General features: G+C 40.6%; 1 protein-coding gene across 2 annotated transcripts in view; it reads right to left on the reverse strand.

Annotated features, from left to right (window-relative positions):
* kcnt2a (potassium channel, subfamily T, member 2a) overlaps positions 1–20,670 on the reverse strand; it is a 1,051,023-nt gene that overhangs the window by 371,731 nt on the left and 658,622 nt on the right. For both annotated transcript variants that reach the window (XM_063063856.1, XM_063063854.1), the window contains one exon: positions 17,279–17,390. In XM_063063856.1, the coding sequence (XP_062919926.1) occupies positions 17,279–17,390 (112 nt within the window). The remainder of the gene's footprint in view (positions 1–17,278; positions 17,391–20,670) is intronic.

The raw sequence follows: 20,670 nt of genomic DNA on the forward strand, positions 1-20,670 counted from the left end.
AAATTCCGCTAGTCTTCAGAGTCAGTTGACTCAACCATCCAATTTCTCATGCAAGGCCGAATGTAAGCAGGCAGCAAAATATTGCTGTGCTTTGCTCAAGTCTCAACAAGCGCTGCGACAAAAAAAATGGAGTTAAAAACCATCACAACAAAATCAGAATTAGCTGACACATGCATATTCACAAGCGTCAATCTGTACATTGTCCAACAACAGGAAGGTCTATAATGGATCTGGTGTTGAATAATGAGACTGGCTAGGTGACTGAACTTTCAGTGGGTGAGCTGTGAGGGGACAGTGACCACAACTCTTTCAGTTTTAAGATAGCAATAGATCAGGATAAGTATGAACCTTGTGGGAGAGTTTTAAATTGGAGCAGGACAAACTACAAGAGCATTAGACTGGAACTAGGGAAAGTTAATTGGGATCAGCTGTTTTTCCGACACGTGAAGGGTGTTTAAAGAATGACTGCAAAGAGTACAGGGTAGGTATGTTCCAGTCAGAAGCCAGGACAAGAATGGCAAGGTAAGGGAACCTTGGATTTTGAGGGAGGTATTGAATTTAGTCAAGAAGGAAAAGGAGAAGTATGTAAAGCTTAGGAAGCAGGAATCAAACAGGGCCCTTGAGGATTATAAAAGCCAGAAAAGAACTCAAGTAGGGAATTAGGAAAGCCTGGAGGGACAAAAAAGGTCCTTAGGAAGTGGAATTATAGAGAATCCCATGTGTTCTATACATACATCAGGAGTGAGAGGATAACAAGGGAGAGGGTGAAACCACTCAAGGATAAAGGGGGAAACACTTGCTTGGATGCGAACGATGTGGGTGAGGTCCTGCATGATAACTTTACATCAAAATTTACGAATGTTGAGGACATGGAAGATAGGGAGATCAGTGTATTAATTATGCTAGGACTTTTCAATGTAATGGAGGAGGTAGCGTTGAGCCTCTGAAAGAGCATAAAGGTGGCTAAGTCCCCAGGGCCTGATGGGATATATCCCAGGCCCTGATGGGATATACCCCTGGTTATTGAAGAGATTGCTGGGGCCTTGACTAGTAACTTTATGTCCTCTCTAGCCACAGGCAAGGTCCTAGCAGTTTGGCATGTAGCTAAGTTTTTTTCCAGAATTCAAAGAATGGGATCTGCTCACTGTCATGTGATTTCCTTCCAAACACTGGGTGATTATGTAGGAAAATTTTACATCAATGGATCCTTCCAAGGCTCCACTTTTGACAAGTTCCACGTCAGCAGTCAATGCTTCATAGATGAATCACTTGTTTACATTGATCCTATTCTTGTTGCATGAAGGAAGCAGCAATTAATGAGCTGCAGTACACCCCACAGGTGAAGAGGTTCGCAGAAACAAAAGGCAAAACAACAATACAGGTATGCATCACTTAACGTCCACGATACGTTCTGTGAAATTGGACGTTATGTGATTTGGACATTGTGCAAACACCATATTACAGTATATAATTAGAAAACCTATATGGAGTATTGTAGTGCAGCGGTCCCCAACCACCGGGCCGCGGACCAGTACCAGACCGCAGAGCATGTGCTACCGGACCGCGAGGAAACGATATGATTTGGCGATATGAGTCAGCTGCACCTTTCCTCATTCCCTGTCACGCCCACTGTTGAGCTTGAACGCATGTGAGGTCATTACGCACGCGTCATCCATGTCAGTCCGGGAAGAGGATCAACTCCTCGAGCTTGCGAATGACGACGGGCTGAAAAGTATATTTGACATAACATCTCTGCTGGCATTTCGGATCAAAGTCAAGGCTAAATATCCTGAGATAGCCACAAAAGCACTGAAAATGTTGCTTCCATTTCCAACATATCTCTGCAATGAATGCAACGAAAACTAAATTGCAGATTAGACTGGACATAAGGAACCCCGTTCGAGTATCGCTGTCTCCCATCACCCCTCAATAGGACCGTCTTGTTGCAGGGAAACAAGCCCAGGGCTCCCACTGATTCAGCGATATTGGTGTGTTGCAATGATTTTATATGTTCATATCTGGAAAATATGTGCTGTGTGTTTAATATCCAAACGCTACTTAAAATGTTATGATGCTATTGATTTATAGGTGATTTATATAACCATATAACAATTACAGCACGGATACAGGACATCTCTGCCCTTCTAGTCCGTGCCGAACATTACTCTCACCTAGTCCCACCGACTTGCACTCAGGCCATAACCCTCCATTCCTTTCCTGTCCATATACCTATCCAATTTTTCTCTAAATGATAATATCGAACCTGCCTCTACTACTTCTACTGGAAGTTAGTTCAACACTTACTTCAAGCTCCCCTGTCCTTCCCTGATAATTGACTTATCACTATATTCATGCATGGAAAATACGTGCTGTGTGTTTAATATTAAATGTGTTAGATAAGCCCTTTTAGAAATGAAATTGAGTGTATTAGTGACTTTATCATCTATATTCCGGTTGTGATTAACACCGCACCCCCCCACCCCGACCAGAATCGCCAGAAACGATTTGTAGGAAAAAATCAGCACTTACACGCATGCGCAAGTGACGCATACGCACACAGGTGCCCACGCAAGGCTTCATGGTCATGGCAGTCTTTCTCGGGGTAAACACAACGTATTTGACTGCTACTCTTGTCCGTTGGCAACCCTATCCACGCAACCGCTCCCCCCACCCCCCCGCCCCGGGTCAGCCGGTCCACAAGAATATTGTCAATATTAAACTGGTCCGCAGTGCAAAAAAGGTTGGGGACCCCTGCTGTAGTGTACCTGTATTGACTAAATAGCCAAGAACTTACACTAAAACTGTACACTATAATACATACATACACTATAATTTTTAATTTCATTTTAACCTTTTTAATTTTTTTCACTTTTTAAACTTTTATGTAAACACTTTCTTAGCCTATATCACACACAATTTATCAAAGATGATCAGGATCATCCAGATCACTGTTCTCAACTTCCTCATAATGTTCCACTGGAAGAGTTTCAGATCGAATAACCTGCGTTTGGAAGCCACGATGCACTTTACGGTAATATTTTCGAAAGAAAATTAAACAGAGAGATAACGCTACTACACTCAAGAGACGCACGATACATTACGTCCGCTATGTCACGTTCTCCGATCGGGACTATGGACGTATATGAGATCGGACGTCGTCCGAATGGACTTTAAGTGGCTCACACCTGTATTAATGTATTTTTTCAAATGATAGAGCCTGAATAACAACACTCCGCTGGCAGAGACATGAATGGTAAGCAGAAGTGGGGCAAATAGAGTACACAATCTTTTATCCACGTCATGGGACATATTTCCTTTTTGCCAGCCATGGAGGAGCTGGTATATATATACCTGCCACTTTTATAGTAACACCATATGTCTTTCTACTTTGCATCTCATTACATTTCATTTTTACCAGTCTACTTCCTCTTGTCTCCCAACTCAGCCAAGGCAATTGTCATTTATAATGGAGCTGCATAAATTTGCACAATATTTGCAATCTATCTTTTGAAGAAGCAAATTCCCTTAAGGAATTGATAATATGAAGGATAGTGCTTCAGCAGGTAGGGATGTGATACATCCAAACAGCACTTCCTAATAAACTTAGAGAGCAGTTTTGGAAAAGAATGAGGCAATAAAAAAGGAAAGTTTTATTGAACATTTGTATGGACATTTTAAAATGCAAATTGTAAATTGGATTTGATTAATCTGATTACGCAGAAGTAATGCTGAAACTTATATGAGGTTGTAGATGTGGCCTTCAACAAGGTACTATTTAGCAAAACTAAATGCCCTGGAACTAAAGATATAAAAGCAGCAAAGATCCAGGACTGGATAAAGGAGAAAAAGCCACTACACCATAGGACATAGGAGTAGAATCAGGCCATTAGGCCCAACGAGGCTGCTCCGCCATTCCACCATAACTGATTTATTGCTTCTTTCAACCCTATTCTTCTGCCTTCTCCCCATAGTCTTTGTCATCCTCACTAATCAAGAACCTATCAGACTACACTTGAGATATACCCAATGTCTTAGCCTCTACAGCTGTATGTGGCAATGAATTTCATAGTTTCACCACCTTTTAGCTGAAGAAATGTCCCTTCACTTTGAGGCTGTGCCCCCTGGTCCTAGACTGCCCCACTGTAGGTAACATCCTCTCCACATCCACTCTAGTAAGGCTTTTCAATATTCAATAGGTTTCAAGTAGATCACTCCTCCTTCTTCTAAACTCCAGTGAGTACATCCCAGAACTACCAAATGCTCCTCATACATTAATCCTTTTGTGCCTGGGATCATTTTCGTGAACCTCCTCAGAACCGTCTCTAATACCAGTGCATCTCTTCTTAGATAAAAGGCCCAAAACTACTCTCAATCCTCTTTGTGGCCTCACTAATGCCTCATAAAGCCTTAGCATTCCATTATTGCTTTTATATTCTAGTCCTCTGGAAATGAGTGCTAAGGAGTGCCATAAGTGATGGTGTTCCAAGACACTTTTGCTCTTTCTCTTTTAAAAGTTCAGTCATTCCGAACAACACTCAATAGTCTCTTGGTATATCCTGCTCCATCCCACCCTAGGTTTTAGATGGCTTCTGTATACTTAGATATGATGGTATCTTAATGTTGCTAGTTGCTGTGCACCAGTTTCTTCCAGTCTGAAAGGTGGAGTGATTTTTCTGTGTCCACCATGTTCAAAGAGTATAGGTAGCTCAACTCCTTGCATGTATGCACAATAACTGTATCCGTTCCAGGAGACGCACAGATCTATCTGTGTGATGGTCAGTATTGTAGGATACCAGAAAGTCAGGTTTGTAAAGTAAAGCTGTTGTCGTAAGTGGTGTGAAGACCTCAGGTCATCTATCTGCAGCAATGAAATGACCACAAAGACATGGGAGCAAGCACCTCACTTCACTGAATTTCCATTGGACAATGTGGTGGCAGAAGGATGTATGGGGCAAGGATGAAAGCAAATGAATCCTCTTGCTCTGCTTCAGTCCGCTCTCTCCCATAGAAAGCAGAAGGCCTGACCTCCAAATGAACTTACTTCTGATCCATTGATGCCTTCGAGAAGCATCCACTGATGTCTTCTGCAGCTGACTTGCCAGGAAATGTTTGTGCCTTGAAGGTGTATTTGAGCAGGCCTTCCTTTCACCTTTCCCCAGGTCAACAGCTACACTATTCTGCAGATACATGTGTACATTCCATTGCTGTGACTATTCAATCATGTTTTGCCAATTCACCACACTGTTGCCTTAAGTGACCTGCAGGTGTCTCATATACATCAGAGTGACAATCAAATCTCCCACTATCAACGTGCATGCTAGGAATGGCTGCTTTTACCCAGCAATTAATTCTTCACTTCAATTTGCCACACCATTGAATCTTTATGGTCGAGTGGGATTGCTGTGAAAAAAAATTTAGTCAAATGACGAAGACATGGTGATTGGAGGTGGCATGAGCCTTAGTTCTCTTCTTGTTAATTATATTGAAAAAAAATCGAAGAGTATACTCAGTGCAACTAGAAGGCAAAACATAGTTCATAATTTTTAACCAAATGCTTGGAATTTCTGTGGAAAATCTTCAGGATTGCAGCTCAAAATATCCTTTCATTTTATTTAAGAAACAGGACAAAGCTCGCATAGCTTTCCATTCATTAAAGCTCTACAATCAGTTTATCATTGATTGCCACTAATATCCCCATCCACTCCACTTTAATAAATCTCCTTGGCCCTCCAACTCTGGCCTCGTACAAACTATTTCGCTATTGGCATCCATATATGACTTTAATAGAGAAAAAGGCATAAGTAAATATTGGTGCTTTGGCATATTTTTCTCTAAGTATACATGAATATTTAACCTACTTAATATAAAATAAAATACTCAACTCAGCATAATGTAATTCTAAAGGACTAATAGAAAGTGACATCTAACTCTCAAAGAAAATAATGAATAAAAATATTTCAATTCATATGGAAAATACGCCCAAGCAAAATGACATAAATAACACAAGAAATAAAACCATATTCACATTCTCAAACTGGATAAAATTAAATGATGGTCTGTCAACTCAATATACAATAAGCAAGGCCTGTAGACGTATAAAAATACAGGCAGTCTCCATGACAACATTGTCTACTTCCACTCAAAAATTGATAAATGTAATCTTTAACACGTTATCCATGTGATTCTAAAAATAGCAAATAAAATTAAATTCTTTTATCAATGTATTCCCTGCTTGTTTGATCGAGGAATGACTGCACAGGTGCATGGATGTCAATGAGTTAGACCAGCGGGAAGAGTATAAAAGGCGATCATTTTTTCTTTGGCAGTTTGATTGAAGAACGACTGCGCAGGCGCATGGATGTCAGTGAGTTAGACCAGAGTTTAAAAGAAGACAGCTTTACAGAGTGGGCGCCGGAGAAGTGGGTGACAAAATAGCGGTAGACAGAGTAGGAGAGCTTTGGCGATAACAGGTTGAGGTGAGGTAGGTTGCCTGTGTAGAACAGAAACAGGAAATATGTCTGTGAGGCCGGTATTCTGTGCTGGTTGTCAGATAGTCCGGGAGACTCCCAGCCTCCTGGAAGGCCATATCTTTGCCAGGTGCATCGAGCTGCAGCTCCTTAGGGACCGTGTTAGGGACCTGGAGCTGCAGCTCAATGACCTTCATCTGGTCAGGGAAAGTGAGGAGATGATAGAGAGGAGCTATAGGCAAGTAGTCGCACCGTGGACTTGAGAGACCGATAAGTGGGTAACAGTCAGGAGGGCGAAGGGCAAGGGTCAGATACTAGACAGTAACCCTGTGGCTGTCCCCCCTAACAATAAATACTCCTGTTTGAGTACTTTTGGGAAGGAAAGCCTGCCTGGGGGAAGCAACAGTGGCCGCGTCTCTGGCACAGAGTCTAACCCTGTGGGGTCAGAAGGGTAGAGAAAGGAAGAAGGCAGTAGTAATGGGGGACTCTTATAGTTAGGGGGTCAGACAGGCAATTCTGTAGACGCAGGGAAGAAACTTGGATGGTTGTTGGCCTCCCAAGTGCCAGGGTCCGTGATATCATTTAATAGAACATAGAACATAGAATAGTACAGCACAGTACAGGCCCTTCGGCCCACAATGTTGTGCCGACCCTCAAACTCTGCCTCCAATATAAGCCCCCACCTTAGATTCCTCCATATACCTGTCTAGTAGCCTCTTAAACTTCACTAGTGTATCTGCCTCCACCACTGACTCAGGCAGTGCATTCCATGCACCAACCACTCTCTGAGTAAAAAACCTTCCTCTAATATCCCCCTTGAACTTCCCACCCCTTACCTTAAAGCCATGTCCTCTTGTATTGAGCAGTGGTGCCCTGGGGAAGAGGCGCTGGCTATCCACTCTATCTATTCCTCTTATTATCTTGTACACCTCTATCATGTCTCCTCTCATCCTCCTTCTCTCCAAAGAGTAAAGCCCTAGATCCCTTAATCTCTGATCATAATCCATACATTCTAAACCAGGCAGCATCCTGGTAAATCTCCTCTGTACCCTTTCCAATGCTTCCACATCCTTCCTATAGTGAGGTGACCAGAACTGGACACAATACTCCAAGTGTGGCCTAACCAGAGTTTTATAGAGCTGCATCATTACATCGCGACTCTTAAACTCTATCCCTCGACTTATGAAAGCTAACACCCCATAAGCTTTCTTAACTACCCTATCCACCTGTGAGGCAACTTTCAGGGAACTGTGGACATGTACCCCGAGATCCCTCTGCTCCTCCACACTACCAAGTATCCTGCCATTTACTTTGTACTCTGCCTTGGAGTTTGTCCTTCCAAAATGTACCACCTCACACTTCTCCGGGTTGAACTCCATCTGCCACTTCTCAGCCCACTTCTGCATCCTATCAATGTCTCTCTGCAATCTTTGACAATCCTCTACACTATCTACAACACCACCAACGTTTGTGTCGTCTGCAAACTTGCCAACCCACCCTTCTACCCCCACATCCAGGTCATTAATAAAAATCACGAAAAGTAGAGGTCCCAGAACAGATCCTTGTGGGACACCACTAGTCACAATCCTCCAATCTGAATGTACTCCCTCCACTATCACCCTCTGCCTTCTGCAGGCAAGCCAATTCTGAATCCACCTGGCCAAACTTCCCTGGATCCCATGCCTTCTAACTTTCTGAATAAGCCTGCTGTGTGGAACCTTGTCAAATGCCTTACTAAAATCCATATAGATCACATCCACTGCACTACCCTCATCTATATGCCTGGTCACCTCCTCAAAGAACTCTATCAGGCTTGTTAGACACGATCTGCCCTTCACAAAGCCATGCTGACTGTCCCTGATCAGACCATGATTCTCTAAATGCCTATAGATCCTATCTCTAAGAACCTTTTCCAACAGCTTTCCCACCACAGACGTAAAGCTCACTGGTCTATAATTACCCGGACTATCCCTACTACCTTTTTTGAACAAGGGAACAACATTCGCCTCCCTCCAATCCTCTGGTACCATTCCCGTGGACAACGAGGACATAAAGATCCTAGCCAGAGGCTCAGCAATCTCTTCTCTCGCCTCGTGGAGCAGCTGGGGGAATATTCCGTCAGGCCCCGGGGACTTATCCATCCTAATGTATTTTAACAACTCCAACACCTCCTCTCCCTTAATATCAGCATGCTCCAGAACATCAACCTCACTCATATTGTCCTCACCATCATCAAGTTCCCTCGCATTGGTGAATACCGAAGAGAAGTATTCATTGAGGACCTCGCTCACTTCCACAGCCTCCAGGCACATCTTCCCACCTTTATCTCTAATCGGTCCTACCTTCACTCCTGTCATCCTTTTTTTCTTCACATAATTGAAGAATGCCTTGGGGTTTTCCTTTACCCTACTCGCCAAGGCCTTCTCATGCCCCCTTCTTGCTCTTCTCAGCCCCTTCTTAAGCTCCTTTCTTACTTCCCTATATTCCTCAATAGACCCATCTGATCCTTGCTTCCTAAACCTCATGTATGCTGCCTTCTTCCTCCTGACTAGATTTTCCACCTCACTTGTCACCCATGGTTCCTTCACCCTACCATTCTTTATCTTCCTCACCGGGACAAATTTATCCCTTACATCCCGCAAGAGATCTCTAAACATCGACCACATGTCCATGGTACATTTCCCTGTAGTCCATAGTACATATCCTGAAGTAGGAAGGTGAACAGCCAGATGTCGTGGTATATATTGGTGCCAACGACATAGGTAGGAAAAGGAAAGAGGTCCCGAAAACAGACTACAGGGAGTTAGGAAGGAAGATGACAAGGCGGGCCTCAAAGGTAGTAATCTAGGGATTATTTCCTGTGCCACGCGACAGTGAGTATAGGAATAGAGTGAGGTGAGGATAAATGCATGGCTGAGGGATTGGAGCGGGGGGCAGGGATTCAGATTTCTGGGTCATTGGGACCTTTTTGGGGCAGGTATGACCTGTACAAAAAGGACGGGTTGCCCTTAAATCCGAGGGGGACTAATATCCTGGCGGGGAGGTTTGCGAAGGCTATTGGGGAGAATTTAAACTAGAATTGCTGGGGAGTGGGAACCAAACTGAAAAGACAGAGGAAGGGGATGTTGGCTCACAAATAGAGAAAGCTTGGAGACAGTGCAAGAGGGAGGCTAGGCAGGTGATAGAGAAGGGATGTGCTCAGACCAAAGGTTTGATGTGTCTATTTTAACACTAGGAGTGTTGTGAACAAAGCAGATGAGCTTAGAGCATGGATCAGTACTTGGACATATGATGCAGTGGCCACTACAGAGACTTGGATGGCTCAGGGACAGGAATGGTTACTTCAAGTGCCGGGTTTTAGATGTTCCAGAAAGGACAGGGAGGGAGGCAAAAGAAGTGGGGGGTGTGGCACTGCTGATCAGAGATAGTGTCATGGCTGCAGAAAAGGAGGATGTCATGGAGGGATGGTCTACTGAGTCTCTGTGGGTGGAAGTTAGAAACAGAAAGGGGTCAATAACTCTACTGGGTGTTTTTAATAGACCAACCAATAGTAACAGGGTCATCGAGGAACAGATAAGGAGACAGATTCTGTAATGGTGTAATAATAACAGGTTTGTTGTGGTGGAGATTTTAATTTCCCAAATATTGACTGGCATCTCCCTAGAGCGAGGGATTTAGATGGGCTGGAGTTTGTTGGGTGTGTTCCGGAAGGTTTTCTGACACAATATGTAGATAAGGATATAAGAGGAGAGGCTGTACTTGATCTGGTATAGGGAAATGAACCTGGTCAGGTGTCAGGACTCTCAGTGGGAGAGCATTTTGGAGATAGTGATCACAATTCTATCTCCTTTACTATAGCATTGGACAGGGATAGGAACAGACAAGTTAGGAAAGCATTTAATTGGAGTAAGGGGAAATATGAAGCTATCAGGCAAGAACTTGGAAGTATAAATTTCGAACAGATGTTCTCAGAGAAATGTAGCAAATGTTCAGGAGATATTTGCGTGGGTTTCTGCATAGGTATGTTCCAATGAGACCGGGAAAGGATGGTATCAACGGGGATGGGAGGGGTTCCAGAGGATTGGAGGGTTGCAGATGTTGTTCCCTTATTCAAGAAAGGGAGTAGAGATAGCCCAGAAAATTATGGAGAGTGAGTCTTATTTCAGTGGTTGGTAAGTTGATGGAAAAGATCCTGAAGGGCAGGGTTTATGAACATTTGGAGAGACATAATATGATTAGAAATGGTCAGCATGGCTTTGTCAAAGGTAGGTCATGCCTTACGAGCCTGATAGAATTTTTTCAGGATGTGACTAAACACATTGATGAATGTAGAGCAGTTGATGTAGCGTATATGGATTTCAGCAAGGCATTTGATAAGGTACTCCATGCAAGGCTAATTGAGAAAGCATAGAGGCATGGGATCCAAGAGGACCTTGTTTTGTGGATCAAGAATTGGCTTGTTCACAGAGGGAAAAGACTGGTTATAGACAGGTCATATTTTGCATGGAGGTCGGTGACCAGTGGTGTGCCTCAAGGATCTGTTCTGGGATCTCTTCTCTTCGTGATTTTTATAAATGACCCGCATGAGGAAGTGGAGGGATGAGTTAGCAAAATTTGCTGATGACACTGAGATTGGGGGTGTTGTGGATAGTGTGGAGGGCTGTCAGAGGTTACAGCAGGCTATCAATAGGTTGCAAAACTGGGCTGAGAAGTGGCACATGGAGTTCAACCCATATAGTGTGAGGTGGCTCATTTTGGGTAGGTCAAATATAATGGTAGAATATAGTATTAATGGTAAGACTCTTGGCAATTTGGAGGATGAGGGATTTTGGTTCTGAGTCCACCATCATCATCATCAGGTGCCATACCCAGTTTGAGCTTTGACTGCCATGGCCCACACACTCCTGTTTCAGGTCAAGTGGATCAATTCATTGATATTCATTTCCAGTTCTCTGGCTGTTATTTCCATCATCATTTGTGTCTTTGTCTTCCTTTTGCTTTCTTCCAGTCAATCTTTCCCATAATTATCGTGCATTCTGACTCCTCTTTCCTAATCATATGTCCAATGAAGTTACGTTACCTTTTCATGATCTCTTACATTATTTCTCTTTTTATGTTTGCTCTGTTCATGATATCCTCATTAGATATTCATTTCGTCCATGATATTCTTTGCATCCTGCTCAAAAACCACATCTCTGCTGCTACAATTTGTTTCCTCATGTTACTAGATATTGTCTAACATTCTGACCATATAACATAAATGAATAAACGTAACATTTCAGTACTCTGAGGTGGGTTGTCATGCCTAGTTTAGTATCAGTCAGTATACTCTTCATTCTTGTAAAGGTGTCTTTTGCCATCCCTATTCTTCCTTTGATGTCTATGTTGCACCTGCCACCTGATGTCACCCAGCTTCCTAAGTAGCAAAAGTTCTGTACTTGTTTTATGTCTTCCTCATTTATTCTCAGCCTGCAGTTAAGGAGAATCACCATACATTCTGTCTTTTTGCAATTGATAGGTAGACCAATTTTTGCACTTTCTTCAACAACTATATCAATTAAGTTTTGTGGTTCTTCCTCCATACTTGCATTTAACACAGTGTCATCAGCATACCTGAAATTATTGACGTTTTCACTGCCAACTTTGATTCCCAAGATGTCTCTTATTTTTTGTGATATTGTTTCACTGTACACATTAAATACGTCAGGGGAGAAAACACACCCTTGTCTAACACCTCTCTTGATTTTCGTAAACTGACTCACTTCTTCATCTATTCTTACAGTGGCAGTTTGTTCCCAGTACAGATTTCTGATTAGGCGGAGATCTTTCGAATCTAGATCGAGAGTTTTCTGTAATATTTCAAATAACATATTGTACTTCACTTTATCAAATGCTTTTGTGTAGCCGATAAAACAAACAATCTTTTTGCACTTTAATAGCTCGTTCTGATAGTATCCTTAACATCAATATTGTGTTTCTTGTACCTTTGTCTTTCACAAAACCACATCGTTCTTTACCTATTTCAGCTTGTATCTTACTTTTAGCTCTTGTCATCAAAATTCTTAGAAATATCTTGGTGATATGACTCATTAAACTTATGGTCCTATGTAATTCACATTCTATTGCTCCAAGTTTCTTTGGAAGAGTGATAAATGCTGATTTTTTCATCTCTTCTGGTATTATTCCAGTCTCATAAATGTCATTGATTAAATCAGTAAGTTCTTCAATTCCATAATCTTCAAGGGCGATAATATGGACTTCTGAGTCCGTTGGACATTCAAAGTGGCTGTGCAGGTTGATTCTGTGGTTAAGAAGGCATACAGTGCATTGCCCTTTACTAACCGTGGGATTGCGTTCAAGAGCCGAGAGGTAATGTTACAGCTATATAGGACCCTGGTCAGACTCCACTGGGAGTACTATGCTCAGTTCTGGTCACCTCACTACAGGAAGGATGTGGAAACTATAGAAAAGGTGCAGAGGAGATTTACAAGGATGTTGCCAGGATTGGGGAGCATGCCTTATGAGAATAGGTTGAGTGAACTTGTTCCTATCTCCTTGGAGCGTCAGAGAATGAGAGGTGATCTGATACGGATGTATAAGATGATGAGAGGCATTGATCGTGTGGATAGTCAGAGGCTTTTTCCCGGGGCTGAAATGGCTAGAGGGCACAGTGTTAAGGTGCTTGAAAGTAGGTACAGAGGAGATGTCAGGGGTAAGTTTTTTACACAGAGAGTGGTGAATGCGCAGAATGGGCTGCCGGCAACAGTGGTGGAGGCTGATACAATAGGGTCTTTTAAGGGACTCCTGGGCAGGTACATGGAGCTTAGAAAAATAGAGGGCTATGGATAACCCAAGGGAATTTCTAAAGTAATTACGTGTTCGGCACAGTATTGTGGGCCAAAGGGCCTATATTGTGCTGTAGGTTTTCTTTATTTCTATGATTAAATGCAGACGTTAGCTATCTTGAACTTACATGAAATTGTTTGATTCAATTATTCAGGAATCATTTTGAGTGCTAGCTTGTTATAAAATTAATATAAAGGGACATAATACTCAAAAACTGTATTATGCAGTCTAAAATATCATAAAGCTAAAATTGTACTTGTTTTTCATATTTTGTGCAAATCAGTGAAGTCTTTTTTTGACTGGTGATCAGTGGCAAATATCTCCTTATCTATTTTCTGCACAGCTGCTTACAGTAGAATTACAGCTTTACAATCAATCCGGATTTCCAAACAAATCAGAATTCATACAAAAACTCAGCCCATAATTTATGAAGTGGAAGAGGCATCTATATCTGACTTTTTTCAGCATTGTAGTTATTGGTGAAAGAATTGGAGCAGTAGAAAATTCATGCAAACCTTAAAAATGTCATGGACAAAATGTTTATTTGCCAGTCTGCTTTTAGGTTGATAAACCTTAATTTTAATCTTGCTCTAGTACAGTACAGTAGTCCACTACAATCAGGGCACTCATATTGCAAAATATAATTTACATATTTGCTGATCCACTTTAACCAAACTGTTTTCTAATTGTCGTTAAATAATTTCACTATAAGCTGAGTATAAAACCTCAATGGATTATCAATTTCAAGTCCAATTTTATTGTGATTCAACTGCATACATGTATACTACCAAACGAAACAACATTCCTCTTGACCAAGGCGCACAACAAGTAAAGTAACATTATGATAAATAAATCATTAAATAATAGAACTTAATCCAGAAGATTTCCATTTACCATCAGGGTTATTAACAACATAAGTTAAAAAGTAAATAGTACAATGCTGTTGGCACTTCATCAATGACTAGCCCTGAGAGGTGGCACGGAGCTCAGTAGTCTCATGGCCTGGGTGAAGAAGCTATTTTCCATTCTAACAGGCCTTGTCCTGATGCTCTGTTGCCTCATGCCTGAGGATAGGGGGTGAAAGAGATAGTAGCACAGATGGGAGGGATCATTGACAATTCTAGGGGGCCCTGCGTACATAGCACTCCTGCTAAATTTCTCAGATGGATGGAAGAGAGACCAAAATGTTCCTCTCAGCAGCTCTTGTGACCCTTTGTAGGGTCATGTGGAAAGATTTCCTGCAAGTCCTATAGCAGACAGTGATGCAGCTATTACTATTATTTAGTATACGATGCAGTTTAAAGACAGTTGAAGGTTAAGCATGGAAAGAATTCAGATCAACCATTGTCGATTCCTCATTAACAATGCATATACTGTATCCTGAATATCTTTCAGTAACACTTGTAATGATAGACATTTTCAGGAGCATTGTAATCAAGATGGCTTCCATGTTCGGCATCACTAAGAGCGACGCTCACTTTATCAGCTTTTAAAAGCAGAATTCAGAAAAGTTAGGTTGGGAGAACACATAACTATTCTCATTGGTGGCTCAGTGGAGCAAAGAGTAAATAGTTACATATTCCTGGGCACTAACATCTGGATGGCCTGTCCTGTGCCCAGCATATTAAATGCAATCATAAATCCTTTACTTACTGAGAAGTTTTTTTATTTTTTATTTTATTTTTATTTGGATAAGGAATTCACAATTATCATGTACTTTTTTCTTTGGCATGTCACTAAATATTCTAACTTCTACAGATGCAATGTTGAAAGTAAACTGACTGGTTGCATCACGGACCGGTAAGGCAATTACATTGCAAGGGAATACACAAGGCTGAGAGTGTTGTGGACACAGGCTAGTCCATCACAGTCTAGCCCTCTCCACCAATGACAGCATCTATAGGATGCAATGCCTCCAGAACGCAGCATTGATCATCATAGATCCCCGCCATCTGGGTCACACCCTCTTCTCACTGCAGAAACCTGAAGTCTCATACCACCAGGTTTAGGAATAACTACTTTCCTACAACCATCAAGTTTTGAACCTACCTGAAAGCACTAAGTCTGTTACAGCAATGGAACACTATGGACCACCTCTTACACTACCTTGGACTTAGCTTTGATTGTGTCTTTGACTTCTTTTGCACTAAAGTCTTCCTTTTGCAGTCTTCTTTTCCACCAATGGTGTGGTCTGTATATTTTATATTCTGTGTGTTGTCTGTACCTATCTATATGTAATATTGCGGCAATGTAAGTTTTTCATAATAATGTAACCTACTGTACATGTTCACCTGACAACTCGATGACTTTTGTTGCTAAGCATGGAATGGTTTCATTTATCATAACACTCTGTAGACTTTTACTAGTTAGGTCAGAAGAAATTGGATTTTCCACTTCATTGTTGGTGTAAGAGATTGGATGGAAAATTGTGCTAAATACTTCTGATCTATCAAATACTTATGCATGGGCACTGAAGAAGAAAATGGTTTGAGGATTCAATTTATGCACTGACCTAAATATTCTTTCCTTATATTACAGCAGTAACTAATATTCAATATACCTCAAGTAGCTGTAGTACTTTGGAACGTCCTTAGAATTTTTAGGCACAATTTTTTTCCTACTTGAAAATTTCTCATAAAGTAATTAGAACATAATGAATATTAATAGGTATACAACAGCGGATATTTTACTCTGATCCAAAGGAGCATTTCTGTTCCAAATTCCCTTCTTCATTAGTTACCCTCTCACTTTACTGGTGACTATATTGCCTGTAAGTGGTCTGAACATCCAACTTACCTGGGAATCGATTCCCACTGTTATAAGTCTTCTTGTGAGATAATAAGACCCAAGGCTGTAATAATGACACTCAATTGTGACATGAACAGCTATCCATGCCTTCTGTACTTGTATTTCTTTACTCTCTCCACAGGTAGATCTAATTAATACAAGCTGAGGCAAGGCGTGTTTGAATTGCTAAGCCGAATGTACAGAGAAGTAATGATTGGATTCACTTGGTTCAATCAATGCAACATATCACCACATAATGGTAAAATAAATAGGCTTTACTATCCAACAGCAGTGAGCCAGTTCGCTTCACTTGTGTAGACCAACTAAAAGCTCTATATTTTGACTCACAGCCTAGAATTACCCTTGCTTCATAGCTATCGGGTGCCTAATTGTATAAGTACTGTTTCTAAGAGCCAGACTACTTGGTTTAAGTCAGTCACAAGACACTGGAGGAACTCAGCAGGTCGGGCAGCATCCGTGGAAACGATCAGTCAACGTTCGGGCCAGAACCCTTCGTCAGGACTCAGATTTAAACTTCTTCAGGGTAGGCATACCTCAAAGAGACTTCGCAGTGGAGTAGCAAATTGTAAATAGAAAATACTCTGCAGATGCTGGGGTCAAAGCAATACTCACAACACGCTGGAGGAACTCAGCAGGTTGGGCAGCATCTATGGAAACAATCAGTCAGCATTTCGGGCCGGAACCCTTCGTCAGGTATTCAAGATAATTTCTTTCACCTGAACCTCAGCATGGAGAGTTTTGTGTAATATCCATTGTACACTTCACTAAGGACATCCACACTGAAATCTGCTGCCTTCCACAGACAACTGCAACTTCAGTATAAATCAAAGACAATAATGCCATGGTTTTCAATGTAACTGTAACAGCGAATATTTGGTTCCTTCAGAGACATTTGAAGATAGAGGTAATTGCAAAATCTTGCAATGTTCTCCCTCCTGCTATGTGATCCCTGGTATCTGCTGCAAATATTTGATTCCTCTTAAATTGTTGATATATGCATTGTCATTTGATTTGGAAATGTGAAAGTATAATAATGTTGTCAAAAATATTAAAATATCAGAAACTATCATTATTTGGTAGCCTATCTGCATTTCAAACCACATTCACTTCAATTATTTGTTTCACAAAACAAATGAACATACAGAAAATATCCTTACCTTCTCAAGTTTAGACAAAGCTAGTGAATAGCAATCCTTGGCCCTGAACTGCATGAATCTCATATTGGCTGGATGTGTCAATTCTGTGATAATACTGAGACTGGAGAACAATCTACATAAAGGAAAAGAGAAAATAGTATAATTTCCAATTTTAGGTTTCACTTTCATCAAGCAACCTACCATTACAGAAAGTAATTTTAAAAATTAATACTGTTTATGATTCCCAGGTTACATAAAAGTCCATCACTACAGTACCCCAACAATATATGTTGTTGATTAGTAATTGATAGCATCAAAATATACCCCTTATATTCACTGAAGTGATAGAAAATATGTAATCTTCAATAACTTGAAAATTCTTGCAACTTTTATGTTCAGACTAATGTTACAGTTCTGTTTACAAAAACAAATCATAACTAATGGAAGGAAACAACAAAATAAACTTTAAGTTACAAATCACAATCGAAAAGAATAAAAATTCACAAGCTTTTTGTAGGGTGGTTTTTTAGAGGGTGTGACAAAAGTGACTTAAGGAGTAGTCATGACTAGAGGAACAATCAATGCAGTAGAAAGTCAGCATCAAACAGTGTCCTAAGTGGAAAACAGAGGGATGAGTGATGTGATGGTATTAGGTTTGCTGACCATGAAGTTCCAAGCTCAAAGACCTTGAGTCTGATCTGATATAGATAGCTAGGGGTACGCTTAATCAAGGAAGGTAATACTGTCATTACCAAAATTTCAAAGACTGGTTCACTTCCCTGTTCATTCTCCACAGCAGATTTAGCTGCCAATACTCACTACTTGAGTGATGGGTGCCCCCCCACCCCCGACTAAGGAGGAGATATTTTCAGCTAGCAATGTAGTTTAAACACCGTTCATTTATTTTCAGTGATACATGTTTAAATTCAAACAACATTCTTAAAACACATTTAAAAGAGGATTTCCATCTGATGAAAGACTTCCAAATTACAAACTATTTCTAAAACGCCAAGGATTTGCAAAGCATAGGTACAATTCCTGTAAGCTAAAAAGTCATACCCACATACTGCAGACGAACCAGTCATCTATCGCAGAAATCAAAGGCAGAAGAATGGATTCTAAATTAACTCATGCTCTGTCATGCTTCTTGATGTTGCTGGACTATTCCTAAAAAGCTAAAACTACTCTCTCAATTTAGACTGCTTCTTTCCCACTTCGGTGTCTTCACACAGATGATCTTCTTTTTCAGATGCCTTTTGACGCAAGCAGTCTAAGTGCTTCTGAAGACAGAGTTTCCAGGTACCCACAATTAATGTTGCGAAGCTGACTCACTGATCATCCAACTTGTTAATAGAGCAGCTATTGATATGCCAAATAATGATATCAATCTGGTCTGAGCTCTTCCTTGAACTAAACAACTTAGCCAACAGATAAGGATGTAACTACGAATGAGCTGTTCATGAGAACCTTCAAATCAATCATTTGGGGCATGGAGAGATAGTGATATAGGAATGGAGGGATAGAGTAACCTTGAATGATAAAATTATTGGATGGTCCGTCTCTGGACTATTACCATATCAAATTATAATTTGCACAAGGATGTAATAAATATAAAGTAACTTAAGCAGGTATTTACTGTGCTTTAATCTGCTATAAAAACAAATTCATCCCCTTCTTCTTCCCACTCTCCTCTTCTGTCAGATTCTTTCTTCTCCAGCCCTTTACCTTTCCCACCCACCTGGTTTTACCTATCACTTTCTAGCTTGTCTTCCTTCCCTACCCCCACCAGTTTATTCCGGAGTCTTCCCCCCTTCCTTTCCACTCCAGGGTCTTGGCCTAAAAAGTCATCTATTTTCATAGATGCTGCCTGACCTGCTGAGTTCATTCAGCATTTTATGTGTGTTGCTTTCGCTTACCAGTATATACAGAACCTTTTGTGTTCAAAAATATCCTGTCCTTTCTCTGTGTTACTTTTCCAAAAGGAGGAAGAATGAAATGACACAAAATGTAGCACATTGTGTAGGAGCAGTAAAGATTCTAGATGTGTTCAAGGCCAGTGAGAAGGTTTCAACATCGTAATCCACAGGGATTTTCCACAAAATGTAAGGCCAATGCTACTTGCTCTCAGAGCTTTCTGATTTTTAATATTTTTAAACAATAACAAATCTTCATCAAATTCTGAAGTTTTAGAAATTATATTGAGCCATAATCTGCTGTAATTGGGAAGCAAATGGTGCCTAGTTTGTTTAATCTGGTTTATTCACATTTAATTACTGTCCCAAACTGCCTGAATGAGGAAACAAATATGCAGGGCCTTAACAAATCAGAGTGAAGGATAGATAAAACCTTAAAACAAAGATGGAAGGAAGTTTAAATTAAAGTAGATGAATCCAATTTCAAATCAGATAAACAATGAGAAATTTTTGCTCCATTCTATCGTTGCTGGGAAAATAGGCAGCAAAATTATACCGTTATGTTTACCTTTCCATTTTTGAAAAATAGTCAACCTTAGGCTGAACACTTCACACATTATCAAATCACATTTTGTGATTCGCTGTCCAAGATTATTGCAGAATTTGATTAAATTATCCCTCATTGCATACTGAACAGGGCTGTCATCAATCTTCTTTAATTAGTTTAGCATAAACATTTATCAAGGTTGTTTGACATGACAGGTTTTAAAGACTATAAGAGCTTCAAGTTCAATAAATTTCTTTATGCATTTGACCAATTTTTACTAGTTTCCTGTAATATCTTGAATCTCTTTGTATCAGAGATTGAAGGTAATGGACATAATATGATGCATTCAAAGAGCCACAATCTGTCCACCAGCCTAAAGTAGTTAAGTATCTTTCATTCTTCCATCAGAATAGTTTGCAATTAAAAAAAGGAGAATGAAGCACTCAGGGAATACTTTCAGAGAACAGCACCTTCAAATTGCCTTGATTTCTTTTAAAAAAGCTAGCAAAATTGAAGTTGACATAAAAAGGATTTTCTATTCAGTGAATCATTCCCCTCCCATAGAGATCAACACATTAGATCTCCATTTAAAGTTAGAGTTGTTATCATTTATACCATGGGGAAAGAATTGATTTCTGACAGTCTGGACAGAAAGCCAACATGCAAGGTCTCCATGGGAGAAACAATTCAAAGTAATTGAACAATTGCTCTTATGAAGTTTTTCCACACTCTTCTCCCAACACAGTATGTATGAGAAGATGTAGCAACTTTCCATCAACCATAAAACCATAGGACATAGGAGCAGAATTAGGTTATCCGGCCCATTAAGTCTTCTCTGCCATTCCAACATGGCTGATGTATTATCCTTCTCAACTTCATTATCCTATCTTCTCCCTGTAACCTTTAACATCCTTACTAATCAAGAACCTATCAACTTCTGCTTTAAATATGCC

Source organism: Mobula hypostoma, chromosome 12 (genome assembly GCF_963921235.1).
Source record: "Mobula hypostoma chromosome 12, sMobHyp1.1, whole genome shotgun sequence".
NCBI classification, from domain to species: domain Eukaryota; kingdom Metazoa; phylum Chordata; class Chondrichthyes; order Myliobatiformes; family Myliobatidae; genus Mobula; species Mobula hypostoma.